Source organism: Colias croceus, chromosome 10 (genome assembly GCF_905220415.1).
Source record: "Colias croceus chromosome 10, ilColCroc2.1".
Lineage (NCBI taxonomy): Eukaryota > Metazoa > Arthropoda > Insecta > Lepidoptera > Pieridae > Colias > Colias croceus.
This window is the reverse complement of record NC_059546.1, coordinates 1,904,523-1,920,012: the sequence shown is the minus strand read 5'-3', so window position 1 is coordinate 1,920,012 and position 15,490 is coordinate 1,904,523. Positions and strand designations below refer to the sequence as shown.

The window sequence follows — 15,490 nt, the reverse complement described above, 5'->3', positions numbered from 1 at the left end:
ACCCGTATTATTACGTTTATGGATAAATATAAAGTTTGTTAAAGAATAAAAAATATTTGACGGAAAACTTTTTTTATCTTAACTTAAAAATTACTCTTCCTGGCCTTTTTAATTGATATTAGTTTCATAAAAAATAAAAAATCTATAGAAATAAAACACACAAGAACCATAAAATATAATATATTTCAATATATGCAAACAATTCGTCGAATAATTAATATTTTACAAAAACTTCACACCTCCAATGATGTTGACGGGACGTCCTTTGTACTTTTTGGATATTTCCTTTTCGATCTGCAACAAAAAGTAAATTTGTGGGGTATATTTCTTAAATCACTCCTTCTCGCTCGATGGGTACTCAAATTAGTATAGAAAAAATATAGGTGGGTACACTAAGTAGGTACACTAAGCAACTCACAAAGAAAAAGTACCAAAGTATTCTTGTACTTTAATATCATTTTTTAACTGTATTCGTCTCTTTATTACTTATATTGATAAAGGAGAAAATAACTAAAAGAAATCGGAATTAAAGTCAAATTAGCTGTTCAGAAGATCATCTAGTAACTTAAAAAATCACAATTACAACTCAAAAAAAATTGATTAAACTTATTAAAACACATACATTAGCCTGCAAGTCAATAGTCCGTTCGACCAATCGTGTCAACAGAGGGCGTAGTTCTATCGCTCTCTCACTCGCGGCTTTCTTCTTATCTGCCTCTCGCTCTGACAGACGCGCCATTTTGTCGCACATTGCTAACTTCTGCTGGAGTTGCGCTGTTAGCACGTCTACGTATCTGTTAGAATAGAAATATTATCTTGTGATTTCTTTTTGAAAAATATCTCATATTTCAACTTTATTGTATTTAGGTCGTAACATCAACTATTTCTACTTGTAATAATAATAAAAGGTAAGATATGGGATTAGTAATTTAGACACAAAGCTAAAAAAAATGCTTCCATTAATGTTAATAATGTTTGTACTGTAAAATACGGCTACATTATTTCTGAAAGCCAGGCTGTTTTTGGATATTTCATTTATTGACAATGCATCACTTTCACGGATTGTACTACAATTTTTAAGTAGTAGGTAAGTACTAAAAAACCTCCTACATAATCTCCTCCTTTTTTTAAAGTCGGTTAAAAAATAAAATCCAGGACCTATAAGTTACACTAACATGGTTTACACTAAAAGAAAAAAAATTATACTTAATTTATACTAACTTGTGCGAATGCTTCACATTATGCAAGTGCGCGATCTCCGGCGCCGTGAGCGCTCTACTCGCCGCCTGTACTGTATCCAACATGGCCGCTAATGCATCTTCACTTTCGGTCGGTAATTGTTGTATTAGCGAAAACGTTTGGCTCTCGTTGGATATCATCGTTTCGTATACACGCATTTTGAGGAAGGACTCCAGCTGTAAATGGGGGTGTTAGAAAAATATGTTTTATCCTCGTAACGCCCAGATACCTATTAAAAGGCATGCAGCTCGATAGTGGTACCGGCCCAAGCTGTTATCCAACTTTATGACATAAACGCCCACGGTACCTTTTTAAAGGTATCTGACAGTATCTGATTTGAAAACGCCGTAACATTTTAAATTACGCGCCAAATCTAATTACTGTTTTTTATCCGGCTACTGGAAAGTATGTTTTTGTCTATGGTTAAGCAATAGTGCCAATAGAAAAATAAAATATATGTAATTTCCGGCGAAAAGTCTGGCCATCTTGATTGACTAGAGGACATGGTAAGTTCAATCCATGATTATTGATGCAATCTTATAGTCGAGCCATTTTAATAGGCAACATTTGACGTCTATCAATTTTATCTTCGAAGAGATGTAACTTGCATAAAAACATCGATTAAAGTGAATTAATCGATACGGATTTGAAACATTTGTCAATCGAATTTATTAATTTATGATGATTTTTATTCACAAGTAATCAATGCATTCGATTCTAGATGTCAGATTTCGATTTTTAGAGTAACATCTCTGGTATTTAAAAAGAAAAAAGGTTTATTGACACAAAATTTTAGCGACGTCAGTTCTTCAATTCAGAAATTGTTTATTATGTTTAGAATGGTTAATCAGTAAAATGAAATCTTAAAATTACTTGTATTGGTCATTATTATTATAAATATGTAATCGTAATTGAAAAAAGTTAAGCAAATGTGCAGTTCTAACAAAACGAAATATCATGTTATTCTATGTCGTCGTTACTAGGTTACGTTGTTGAATTTTGTTGAACTGTCAAATGTTGCCTATTAAAATGGCTCTACTATAGGTTTTTAACTGAGAGTATCTTACTCTGCTTGTTGACAAATAAGTAAATATTATAATTACATTTAGATTTACGCGAAAATAAAGAATATGCGTGTAAAATAACCTCTTAAAGTCCGGATACCTTTTAGAAGGTATAAGAGTATTAACATATTATTGGATTTTAAAAGGTATAAGGGAAGAAACCACTAATCAATTTGATTTGCCTTTGCAACTTATGATTTAGACCGTTTTCTCCTTCATAATATAAAGTAAATCATTTAGTCTGTTACAGAATCTTTTAGTACTATCCTTTTCAGGTAACCCAATGAGAGATGAGCAAATAGATGAAGCTTAAATCAGTCAGATATAGAAAAGTATGAACTATTTGGAGATGAGGATTACAACATAAACCAAAACCAAGAAAGCTCTTCCAGTTCTGAAGAATCTGAAAATAATAGTTTTTTTATTAAAAACCAACTCTTATTTGCAAAATTAAGTATTTAAAAATAATAAATAATAAAGCCTTTAAAAATAATAAGTACAGAAAATAATGATCATATTGTTCAAAAATTGATATTTTTTTCTCAGATTGTAAGTGTGAGATATGTTTTTGGTCATTAAAATTTTGGAAGACATGTATTAATCCAAATATTTATGTTCATTGTTTTTTGTAATATAAAATAAACCCTATATTGTCTACCGCTAATCAATAATATCAAAAATACGAATTTTGCGAAATCGGGTTTTGTAATACATTAAAGCCCATATGCCTAAATAAAGAATAACGAATTTGGGGTTATTTAGTGTCTCAAAACCTTCCACTGACATACATTTACATGCAGAAAAAATCCCACGCTCATACGGAAATAATAAGGCACTTTTTTTAGATTTCATCACCTCTGGGTCCGCACCATGTGAACCTTTTAAAAGGTACTTGGGCTGCAACCCAATGTTTGGTAAAAATAGCCTGGGCGTTACGAGGTTATTTATTTATTTTTGTTTGGAGTAGTGAGTACCAAATAATATTCGAAATCATTATGACTAAACTGTTTGCCCGCTAAAAGGCTTTAAATTTACCACAAAAGCATTGGAATAAACAATGCTAAAGAAGTTTCTTTTTTTTTGTCTGTGAAGTTCTCACAGATTTAAAAATGTTTTTTTTAAAACTCACCTTGATAATTCTTATAATAATAAAGTATTTAATACATTTCTAGCAGACTTTTTTTTATACAATGCGATTTTTTTTGTATTGCCCTACGATACTAACTTCAACGAGCTGGTCTATGATCTGGTTCCTCGTGTTGGGGTTGTCCAGTAACGTGAGCGCCTCCCTCCCCCGCGCCACTCCCCCTCCCACCCCCTGCTCCTCGATCACTATACCCGCGTCCGCTATTGATATATCCGCTACGGAGGACAGGTCCTACAAAGTAATAATTTTTAGAAATAGAAAAAATATTAATTAAGTAAGCAATGGTGAAAATAAAGCAACTAAAATCATAAAACTGTACCTATAGTAGGGGAGCCCAAGAGGGGATTTTGGGATTAACTCGAGCGCGTCAGATTACTATTAGGGACGGTACCTTAGCTATTCATTAGTACCTCTAGTCAATATGAGCAGTTATGGTTGGTGGGTGCGCTCAGGGGCCCCGCTGGAAAATTTGAATAATCCATAATTCCCTAAGGTTGAGCTCGAATCGTCAGATTAGCGAAATGGGGACTTCTTATATTGTAATTAACCCCCCCAGATATTAATCTGACGCGCTCGAATAATATTACTTTAATTTTTTACCCTTTCTTCATAGCGATTAAATCGCCACTTTAATCGTCAGATTAACGTATACTTTTTTTCAGTGACGTCCTGGAGCATGCAAAATATCAATATCTAACGCGCTTGAGTATTTCCAAGCCATTTTTTTTCTTTTTTAAATTAAAAAAAATCAAAAAACCCTTCCCCACCGCTAAAAGTGAAAACATTATAGGACCTTTTTTTCTCGCTATGGTCTAATCTACCAATTCTAATAGGTTCCCGTGACGCTCGAGTAAATCCACATTTAGCATCCTGGGCTCCCCTACTACTACATCTCTGTATATTCTCAATAATTTTACATTTGACAATAATTTTGAGACAAGTCAAATAAAATAACCTTCAAACACAAAATAGACCAAAAACAAAATTAAATATTGATTAATAATTCATAGTAAAAATTTATGTAGATATTTAATCTACATGAATTTGCTAACCATACACATAGCTATACATGTACGGTTCACAAAAAAAATCTTGAGAACTAAAAAACTCACAACTTCAGCAGGAGCTGCATCAATATTGCCCCAGTCAATTTCACCGCCAGTGTCTCCATCTCCAAAATCTATTTCTGCCGATGCGTCCGTTGCACCGAAATCTATTGCATCGTCTCCAAAGTCAATCTAATGTTGGAAAATAAGTGATAAGTTTTTACTAAAACATGCCATTTTCTAAGAATTGAATTATTTTGTAGCATTATTATAACCTCGCAGGACAAGATAGCTAACATCATAAGTAACAACATTTGTTCTACGACTTTTGGTAATTTGTTAGATTTTTTTTTTCATATAAAAATAAATATTCATTTAATTTTCCGTTTGAATATTATAAACTCTACGCGCATTCCAAAAATTACGTAAACAAGAACCGAAAGGGAGGAGAAAGGGGGCGTCGCGTCGTCCTTTCGATAATGAATAGAACATAGACTTAAAAATGTTAGGAGCGTACAATAAAAGCTTAAAAAATCATTTAAAAATAATTTATTGCGTTATGCCAAAAGTCGTAGAACAAATGTTGTTATTTATGATGTTAGCTATCTTGTCCTGCGAGGTTGCCGGTGTTTTACAAATAACCCTGTATTAATTGTAGCATTACAGAATATGAAGAAATATTTTCATATTTGATTCACAGTTGTCTTAAACGCAAGTAGCTATTCAGCTTTTTGCAGCTTGCTAAATCGGGATATTTATTTTTCATTATAATCATAGAAATAAATTCTTCCTGTTACAATGATTAAGATATTTAATATGATTAAAGGAAATAAAGATATTTTTAAAATGAAATCTATACTAATATTATAAAGTTGGTTTGTTTGAACGCGCTAATCTCAGAAACTACTGGTCAAATTTGAAAAATTATTTTGGTGTTAGATATAGCCCATTTATCGAGGAAGGCTATAGGTTATAATATATCATCATGCTAAGACCAACAGGAGCGGAGCAATGCGGGTGAAACCGCGGAGCATAGCTAGTATAATATAATTGGGACATTGAAGTAAATTCTTATAAAATAACAAAATTTGCTTGAAACTATTATCTCAATAGTCAAAATACCTGATCACCAGCCCCCTGCTCGGCATCGTCCACCTCAATATGTATAGTATCTGGTTCCACACTCAACGGAGCCTCCCCATACATCCACTCATACACTGTGGTGTTGCCGTGCTCCACTATGTATTGCAGCAGCGGCAACACATTTGATGTATCGTCTCCGAGCATGTACTTTGTGAATGCAGAGTAAAGTTCTATGCTGGGACGGACGGGCTTGAGCGAACTGGCGATCTTAAAAAGCGTCCTATTTATTTATTTATTTACTCTTTATTGTACAACAGTCTTAAGTTCTATTTTTAATGAAAATAAATTCATATTATATATTATTATACATCTGTAAATATTATGTTCCAACTTCCAATAGGAAATACAAAAATTGTGTTAAAAGTGAATATGGATGTATGTTTTCAAAGTATAAATTTAAACTAAAATGAATATGTTTAAAAGTGTCTTGAAGTCAAAGAATATTTAGTGAATATCATGAAATAAAAATACTTTAAAATGATCAAAATGATGTATGAAGATTGAAGATTTCTTAAATATCAAAGAGGTATATGCATTTTTTATGTAGTTACATAAAACTTTTTTTTTAACTTGTCTATGGTAGTATTGCAACGAACAAGACATAATACATTATAGTTTAAAAAATTGCATACCTCATGATATATTCCAGGAAGTTCCTCTAAACGCTCCACCAATTCCTTTTTAATTTTGTCCCCTTTGATTCCCAATTGTTTGCAGAGATTAAGAAACTCAGTTTTAGTAGATGCTTCACTCTTCAAGTAATCATTCTTTTTCTTTTCACATTCCTTTAAACATAACATAATAATTTAATGCATGGTGAGACGACAAATTTTATGATTGACCAATTGCACATTAAATATGAAACAACAATTGTTTTAATAATCTTAATCGATTTAATAAATTTAACATCTTTATCATTTTCATTGTTTCTAATAGATTTATCAAAAGTTATAACATTCCAAATGAATTCTAATCCATACTAATATTATAAATGCGAAAGTAACTCTGTCTGTCTGTCTGTCTGTTACTCAATCACGCCTAAACTACTGAACCAATTTTCATGAAATTTGGTATGGAGATATTTTAATACCCGAGAAAGGACATAGGGAGCGGGAACTATGCGGGTTTTTCTTTGGCTGCGCGGGCGAAGCCGCGGGCGGAAACTAGTAAGAATATAAAATTATTTTACTCACAACTTGCAACTGCTCCTCTTTTGCTATCTGTTTTTTTAATCCAGGAATTTCGTAGCTTATGTTCCTTGCTAGCATTTGAGCAGCTTCAGCCAAGAAGAGATTATCTTTCTCGTAATTCCTTACCACATCCAGCCAGTCCTTCATTCTTTGTGACCCGTACCTTCCGAACAGATTCTTAGTATCTGCCTCAGTTTCCTTCAAAATCTCTATGATTTTCAAACAGTGGAAATAATTGATATAACTCCCAGATAGTAAAGCAGCTATATCATTATGGGCAGGCATGTCTTGGATAGCATTGTTAATCTTTTCCCTTACAGGAAGAATACTCTTCTGCCATTCTTTATTTACGTGTCTTCTGCTCACTAACCAATCTTGAAGTTTTCCTATATTAATGTCGATGGGTATGTTACTCTCCTAGAATATAAATTATTTTATAGTTAAGAGAAGTTAAGAGATATTGCTTGAAATATGTGAAATTATTTATAACCTTTACGAATACTTACGTCCATTGTAAATGTGTGTTTTATAAGACGTACGGGATGGATACAATTTTACTTTCTTTATATATTAATTATTTTTACATTTATATTTCCATTTTATTTTATTATTTGCAAAATAGCTAAGTGACGTATGATGAATTTATTTACTATAATACCTACCTGTTTGACAATTACCTACTGACTGTCACTTTCACATGCCAAATCACCAGTCAATTGTCACAAAATATCTCAAAATATGGTCAAAAAAGACACTGAGCCTGAGTCAGCAAAAAATTAATCTATTCCTGAAATTTTTACATTTTGTTTCTTGTGCAAATTTTTGAATATTATGCAAGTAGTGTCCAATTGGAAACAATTTTTGCAGAAATTTTCATAGAGCCATCAATTATTTTGCATTCATTTTAGCTTAGCATTTTAGTATACAATCATCAAATTCAAAGCATCGGAAAATATTTTAATTACTACCTACGATGACCTAGTTTAACTTACATATTTTTTTTATATTAAATATATTATAAATATTATTATTATCACTTTTTAATTTCATATAGTTACATATTCAGGATTTTACTACGACTTAAAAAGAGAGAATTAAATTTGGATGAATTTCTTTTAGCATTTAGCCTACAGCCTTCCTTGATAAAAGGTCTTTCTAACAGTGAAAGAATTTTTCAAATCGGACCAGTGTCCAGTTCCTGAGATTAGCGCGTTCAAACAAAATACAAACAAACTCTTCAGCTTTATAATATTAGATTTTATTATTATAGTTAGGTATATATACTTAATGCAACACAAAAATAATTTCTCAATTGGAACTAATATACTGAGATAAGCGCGAAAATTTGTGAGGATGAATGGATGGATGTTTGTAACTCTTTCACGCAAAACAACTGAAGCGATTGCAATTAAATTTGGTATGAAGGTAGCTGAAGTCCTAGAATAAAACATAAGCTACTTTTTATCCCGTAAGTTACGAAGTAACTATTCTCTAATCTGTGCCGTAAGTCCCACAGAAACGGGAACTATGCGAAATTTATCAATCATTAATCATTATTTTTTTCAATGTGTAAAATATGCATTGTAATAGATATTTCCACAGGAATAATAGGTATAATAATATTATGTTACTGCTTTGAAAGTTAGAAGTAGCACATTAGGTCACTTACGTACACACTTTCGCATAACTACATAGTACATAGTCTATAACAAAGTCGCTTTTTCCGTCCCTATGTCCCTGTGTATGCTTAAATCTTTAAAACTACGCAACGTATTTTATTAATTAATTTATTTATTTATTTATAAAGCGGGCGAAGCCGCGGGCGATAAGCTGGTTTCTCTATAATATAAAAATGAATCCCAAAATGTGTTGGTAAGCGCATAACTTGAGAACGGCTGAACCGATTTCGTTAATTCTTTTTTTATTATATTCCTTGAAGTACGAGGATGGTTCTTATGTAGAGAAAACGTAAATATGTACCACGGGCGAAGACGGGGTGGACTGCTAGTAATTTATGAAAGGATAAGGATAAATTAGTAGGTAAGTATAGGTACCTCATGTAATTTTACGCTTCATATACCAATCGTGATGTAAATCAATAAAAGTAAAGGTTAATTAGCAAATTAACATTAAATTTATTGTTCGTTAATTATCTATTTATGTTTGTATGTTCTAAGTACATACAGAGCATTTAAAGCAATTTTGTTACAAAGTAACATTCAAATTTGTTTTATATTTTTACAAATAAGTACTTAGGTAGGTAGATAATAGATATTATATACCCACAACAATGATCTGAAAACTTCGTAGGAAAACTTAGAAGTTAGACCTTAGAACACGAGAAAAAAGTCCTGCAGCTTTTATTAATAGCGTATAAAAAAATAAGACTATTATGAAATTATAATGTTAAGTAGGTAATAACTAATACATATTGATTTTGCAATAATTATACTACACTATTTTTACTAGGTAGAAACAAATGAGAATTTAAACAAGGAAATAAATATTTACGGCCCGGGTTGTAAATATTTTTTTTTCAAAGATAATAATATTAGGACTAAAAACTAAAAAGTATCTCCACCAATTTCCAGCCAAAACGGTTCAGATTTACTGGACTAAACGACGACTCTCTCTTATATAGGTACTTAGAAGATTTAAATTATAACGTTTTCTTTATACAATACCTATTATGTATCAGTAATATAAAGTGATGATTTAAGTAATTTTGATGATTTAATACGAACGGTATTTACGGTATTTTTCTTTTCTAACATTTTTAGTTGTAATACCTACTGTGATTCACTCACTAATTATTGTTATCATATCAATTATTTAATTAAAAAATTAATATATAACGACGAGTTACGACCGATGCGAGTTACACAACCTTAGTTTCAGCGGCTAGAAAAACCAGTCAAATGGCTTCGCAATGATTGATTTCGTACAATATGATAATTGCTACGATTCAATAAATAAACGGAACAATGCAGGTCACTAACTTTTCGATAAACGCGTTATCTACCCTTGCTGTAGCTTCAGTTTGATAAATACATTCGTGTAGACACGAATTCTGTGGTGTTGATAAACATAGGTATTATTATATTATGTGCTAGTGTCAAAATGGTTGATGTGAATAGTGAAAATTTGTAAGTTAGTTCTTCTGGTAATTTTGAAAGATACAATTTAGGTACACTTGTATTATAATCCCGTTTGTTTATTAATTAGAATAACTGGTTAAAATTGTCTATAATAGGTATAGGTACATAGTCAGATTGAGAAGTACCTATTAGAGATCTGAAGAACAGAAGAAGGTGCTTAACTTAACTTTGATAATTTAGGTATTACAACACTTACTTAGGTACATTATTATTAAAATAATCTTATGACTATATACGACTTTATATTAGAGATTCTATTTTTAAATACCAAAAATTAAAGTACCTACCAAACGTTTTATAGCAGGTTTAGTTTTGAATGAAATTGGTACGGAAATAAACATATCGATAGCGATAGGTATGGTTATACAAAGCCGCGGCTGGTAGGTGCTTTGCTGCCTCACTTGGCTGGGCTTATTTTAAAGAACAATCATTAATTTGTACTATGGGATAGTTGAAGGGGATAGTACCTAATAATAATTAATTTATGGATACCATTTTATATAGTAATGAGAACATGTCCATCTAAATTATTAAGATAGCATTCAACTCAACCCAATAAGTATTCCATTTCTCTTCACCTAATGAATTGAGTACATAACTTTGTACTAACTACATAATTTGTTGAGATTAGTGAGATTAGCAGTAAAGAAATTATTCAATAGGTACGATTTACGAGTGATTTACGGTGGATTTACGATTATTCTGTTGTGCGATTATTTTACTCTGTGCTCGGTGAATTTGATGAATGATAGCTCTACCACAGTATTACAATATTATTTCGTACAGTACAGTACAGACGCCGCCAGCGTAGGTACTTACGCTGCCACACGAAAATACGCTAGGGTTGCAACAAATGGGAAATAAAACAATAATTGTGATTATTTATATTATGATGAAATCTTTTATTCATATGTACATTCAAAATAATTGCGATTATTAAATCTGATGTAATTATTTGTTCATAAATATATAATAGGCATGACGAAAGATTTTGAAATCCTCTTCCATAATGTGTGTATACGTTTACTATACAAGAAAAACCCTATATTTCGGTAATATACTTAAATTTAACGAAGATAAAAGCCATTTTTCAAAAAATATTTATTAACTGTGCCAAAACAGCTCGCAGGTGTCATGGCGTAGGCGTGACGTCACTCTTTAGTAAATACGTAATTATTTGTACGCATTGCGAAGAAAATTAAAAAAATATTTATTTAATATGTGTTATAGAATCGAATTTCAAAGTTTATAAGTGGTGTGCATTATTGCAGTGTGAATCCACATAAAAATAATGCTCAAAAATGTGTTAGTAATTATTTCAAGCGAGAAAATAATAAGAAATGATTCTATAAAGTTGGCGCGCAGAACCCCGAAACCACGTATTCGTGAATTCGCAATTATATTTCTGTTCTGAGTCGATAAAGCATACGTGAAACAATAGAAAATAAATAAAAATGCATATTCTCAACATATTCATAACAACAAAATACATCTGACGTGAGTTGTTTACTTAAGCGTGACGTCACGCGTGTTTTAGTCAAAATGGCCAACTGCAGAGTTTCAATGTTTTATTTTATTGATAATCTCATTAATCTTAATGTTTTTAAGATTTTTAAGTCACTATATTTAATTTATTTATTATACATTTTCCCTTAAAAACACTAATACGATCATTTATGGATACTGTCGTCATGCCTATTACAGATATTGCACTGCTAAATATTATTTACGGGGACACTTTATTTTTGGATGTTCTTAATTGTATATTATAACATTTAACTAAGTAATGCATTCGCATGTACAATCTGATTAGAAAATAATGAGGACAACATAATAATATACATAGCTTTGATTTTAATTCAACAGACTATACAATTTGTACAATCTATCTGAAATATTGCTTCCTTCTGGGATTTCAATGTAGATTTATATCCGTAAACGGAACAGTTTGTGCGCACCATAATAAAATAATATGTAAGTACCTAACTATGTATAATAAAATGTTTACACAAAAAATACGACTGCATCGTCCTTTCGCGCTAGGTAAGGCAAACTAAGCGTGTTTACCTTACGCGGCCCGCGTCGCCCGACCCCCCGCCAGTTCCCCTCCGTTTCTCTGCACAAGTTCATTAGTTTCCGTACTGTATAGATATTGTAATACTGTGGCTCTACGATCTACGATGATGGCTTTTGAAAATCGAATGATAATTTGACAGTTGACTGGATTTGACATTTGACAATTGACATAGATGTGTCATGTGACATGGATGTAAATATGTTGACGTAAATAACTCAATAAAACAAAATTTGATTTATTTATTATATTGAGTGATCAGTGAATTGACCTGCAAGATAAATTACTTTGAAAAAGGCCTAGTAGTCGTAGTAAATAGTAGGTGTTCCAATCGATGTTTACATATTTCTACACACAAAACTGTTGAAGTATTAAAACAAACAAACATTATTCCACAGTATTTTCAGTGTTCCTACGAACCAGGATGAAGGTATAATAGCTGTGGATATCTCTAGCAACGTTCTGGTAGATTCTGTTACAGCTATGCCTCAAACATCGATCTCTTCCGACTTAATAGGGTAAGTTTCATTCAAATGTTGATTTCTAGGCTACTAATTTCTAAATTCATTAATTATTCATTCTTCAAAACTTTGTTTAGATATATTAATTACTTTATTTTATGTTTTTTAATGTAGTGTTGATGATGGTAGTGCTGAAGAAGAGGAAACAACCAAGTTAACTTTGGCCTATGAGCGATTATATGAAGTACCAAGAACCATAGTTGAAAAGTTCTCAAACTACATCCAATATTTAGATATAAGTCACAATAAAATCACGTAAGTTGTGTTTATTTGTTGAAAGCTCATGTAAAAATTTGCTTTAAAAATTAAATAATAAACTGACCTATGTACTTTAGTTAAATTTAAATTTGTTTTTATACCATGCTAACAGTTCAAACTTTGATTACATATTTAGAGCATGTATCCTAAATTTATGGTCTTTTTGATATTATGAATATACTTGGGTAACAAGATCTCGATTTTCATATAAACTTATTTTTTGAAGAATATAGATTTTTTGTTTTCATTTTAGAAATCTGGATCCAATAGTCCACTTCAAACACCTCACATCACTGATAGCTGATGACAATCCCATTACGGACACCAGCTTTTTACCGCCATTGCCAAAACTACAGTTATTATGGTAAGGAAATATTCTTGTTTGTTTTCTGTAAATTTTAAAATAGGGGCAATACTAGATGTCGATTTATTCTTCTGAAAAGATTCAAGTTAAATTAATCTTGTTGCCTTTGATTTGTTGTTAAAAAATAATTAATACTTATGTCTAAATCCTAATAAATTATATACTAAAACCTTCCTTGAGAGTCACTCTATCTATTAAAAAAAATCACATCAAAATCCATTGCTTAGTTTTAAAGATTTAAACACGACATAAGGAAAGAGAAAGCGACTTTGTTTTATACTTAATGTAGTGATACACTCAATGGATTAACTATAAAAAATATTGTTTTACTTGTCAGGTTCTCTAATTCACATTTCACATAGACTTTTTGTTAGAATATTGAAAATATTTAAAATTATTCAATTTCAGGTTAAATTATTGTAAAATAGCATCCTTGTACCCTTGGGTGGGTAAGCTAAAGGAATCATGCCCCAATTTACAATATTTGTCGCTAATGGGCAACCCGGCCGCCCCTAGCTACTTCAATGGAGGCACGTTTTACGAATACTTGCAGTACAGGTAATATATTTTGATTATATTTATATCTCAATTATTACTTCTATTTAATCCATACTAATATTATAAATGCGAAAGTAACTCTGTCTGTCTGTATGTTACTCAATCACGCCTTAACTACTGAATCAATTTGCATGAAATTTGGTATAGAGATATTTTGATACCCGAGAAAGGACATAGGCTACTTTTTACCCCAGGACATAGGATAGGTTTTATTTCGGAAATCCCACGGGAACGGGAACTATGCGGGTTTTTCTTTGACTGCGCGGGTGAAACTGCAGGTGGAAAGCTAGTATAACATAAATTCTGTGACCAATGAAGTACTGTGTAATAACGTTAGTTTTTGGTTGCCATGTGATGCGAAATAAGATTTACTGAATTTAATAATTATATGACCTTTTAAATTCCCTCATATTTATTAACAATTTTGTTTACTGTATTATAGAACTATGCTGGATGATATTAGTACTATATGTATTAATTTTCTTTCCTCAACTACACAATTAATTAAACTAAGTCAGTATTAATTACTTAATTTAACCCACTATTAATTACTTCCAGACTCTTCATAATATCCCAGTTCTCTTCACTATACCATCTGGACGACAGAAAGGTCACAGAAGACCAAAGAGAAGAAGCTCAAAGGCTATACAAGCAGCCATTCTTACAAAGAATAGCGAGTCCTAACTCGAGTGGTATAACACAACTCATGACTAGGTCAGTGTCATGGAACTCTCTACAGAATAGATTGACATCAATATGGAGCAAGGATAAGCAAGACGGTAGGAATTTGCTAATCTAATCAGATAATAGTTTTGATAGAATATTCTAGCTAGACCAAACTCGAGTGGTATAACATAACTCATGACCGGGTCAGTGTCATGGAACTCTCTACAGAATAGATTGATGTGAATGTGGAATAAGGATAAGCAAAATGGGAGGAATTTGTTAATCTAAAGATAAGTTTTGTCTAAGTAGTTTTATTGGAAATTGTTGTCTTCTATAGTATTTCTTCTGTATGGCAACTATGAGGATAGATTCTGCCGTGTGTCAAATATAAGAAATCTTTGTATAATGTTACTTGTTATTAATTAGAAGAATCTTTTTCATTCGTTAAGAATAAGCTGTTATATTGAATAGAAATAAAAAAAGGTGATCAGAATTTAAAGCTACATCGAATTTACCTGACCTTATGGAAATATTGTTTATTTGTATTGAAGTTATGAATTGAATGTTGATGTATTGTTAAGTAAGTTACTGTCATTTGAATGTTAATTGTTAACATTACATTAGGCCTAGGCCACACTACGGCTAAACCGCCGCGATTTATAAACGGGATTACTTATGTGTTTCAAGGAAACGAATAAAAGCGACCTGAAGTGTGGTTTGTTCTCGAGACTGATTTTAAAACGGCGGAATTCTACAAAATGCCCGCTGGTAAAAACCGTGAAGAGGCGTCAATATTTAAATGTAGTGTGTGTATCTCAGACGTTTTTGCGGTTACAACACCTGGCGGGAAAACACCGTAGTACGGCCTCAGCTTTATTCTACCTATATTTTAAATTTTAATTCATAAGTATAACCATAAACTTTTTATGGGTTTTAGGCACATCTAGACATAATATAGTCAGTAGATCGTTAATCAAAAACATTTATGCAATAATTTTAATGTTAGAATTTAGTAATTAAAACATAGATTATGCCATAAAGTGTAGTTTTCTATAATCTATG

At 31.6% G+C, this 15,490-nt stretch overlaps 2 protein-coding genes across 7 annotated transcripts; one reads left to right on the top strand and one right to left on the bottom strand.

Annotated features, from left to right (window-relative positions):
• Window positions 1–164: 164 nt before the first annotated feature.
• Window positions 165–7,475, bottom strand: LOC123694928 (CDK5 regulatory subunit-associated protein 3). The gene is made up of 9 exons (XM_045640561.1): window positions 7,336–7,475; window positions 6,833–7,246; window positions 6,272–6,424; window positions 5,619–5,846; window positions 4,563–4,688; window positions 3,529–3,681; window positions 1,222–1,415; window positions 623–794; window positions 165–294 (listed from the first exon to the last, which is right to left on the bottom strand). Exons 1-9 carry the CDS (start codon window positions 7,339–7,341, stop codon window positions 223–225), a joined length of 1,518 nt encoding a protein of 505 aa, XP_045496517.1. The 5' UTR covers window positions 7,342–7,475; the 3' UTR covers window positions 165–222.
• A 2,365-nt stretch (window positions 7,476–9,840) lies between these two features.
• On the top strand, window positions 9,841–15,311 carry LOC123694943 (leucine-rich melanocyte differentiation-associated protein-like). Of its 6 annotated transcripts, XM_045640587.1 has the most exons (7): window positions 9,841–9,975; window positions 12,460–12,579; window positions 12,697–12,837; window positions 13,094–13,204; window positions 13,613–13,762; window positions 14,321–14,541; window positions 15,116–15,311. In XM_045640587.1, exons 1-7 carry the CDS (start codon window positions 9,950–9,952, stop codon window positions 15,124–15,126), a joined length of 780 nt encoding a protein of 259 aa, XP_045496543.1. In that variant the 5' UTR covers window positions 9,841–9,949; the 3' UTR covers window positions 15,127–15,311. The 6 variants fall into 6 exon arrangements, with proteins under 6 accessions (XP_045496543.1, XP_045496542.1, XP_045496545.1 ...); XM_045640586.1 differs by having other exon boundaries at window positions 14,321–15,311; XM_045640589.1 differs by having other exon boundaries at window positions 9,925–10,016; window positions 14,321–15,311.
• Window positions 15,312–15,490: the final 179 nt, after the last annotated feature.

Coding starts and splice junctions, on each gene's coding strand:
- LOC123694928 (XM_045640561.1), bottom strand. Junction 3,682..4,562: donor ATGCAGCTCCTGCTGAAGTT/GTGAGTTTTTTA, acceptor ATTACTTTGTAG/GACCTGTCCTCCGTAGCGGA. Junction 1,416..3,528: donor TCATAGACCAGCTCGTTGAA/GTTAGTATCGTA, acceptor CCCCATTTACAG/CTGGAGTCCTTCCTCAAAAT.
- LOC123694943 (XM_045640586.1), top strand. CDS start 9,950: ATGGTTGATGTGAATAGTGAAAATTT. Junction 9,976..12,459: donor GATGTGAATAGTGAAAATTT/GTAAGTTAGTTC, acceptor ATTATTCCACAG/TATTTTCAGTGTTCCTACGA. Junction 13,763..14,320: donor TACGAATACTTGCAGTACAG/GTAATATATTTT, acceptor AATTACTTCCAG/ACTCTTCATAATATCCCAGT.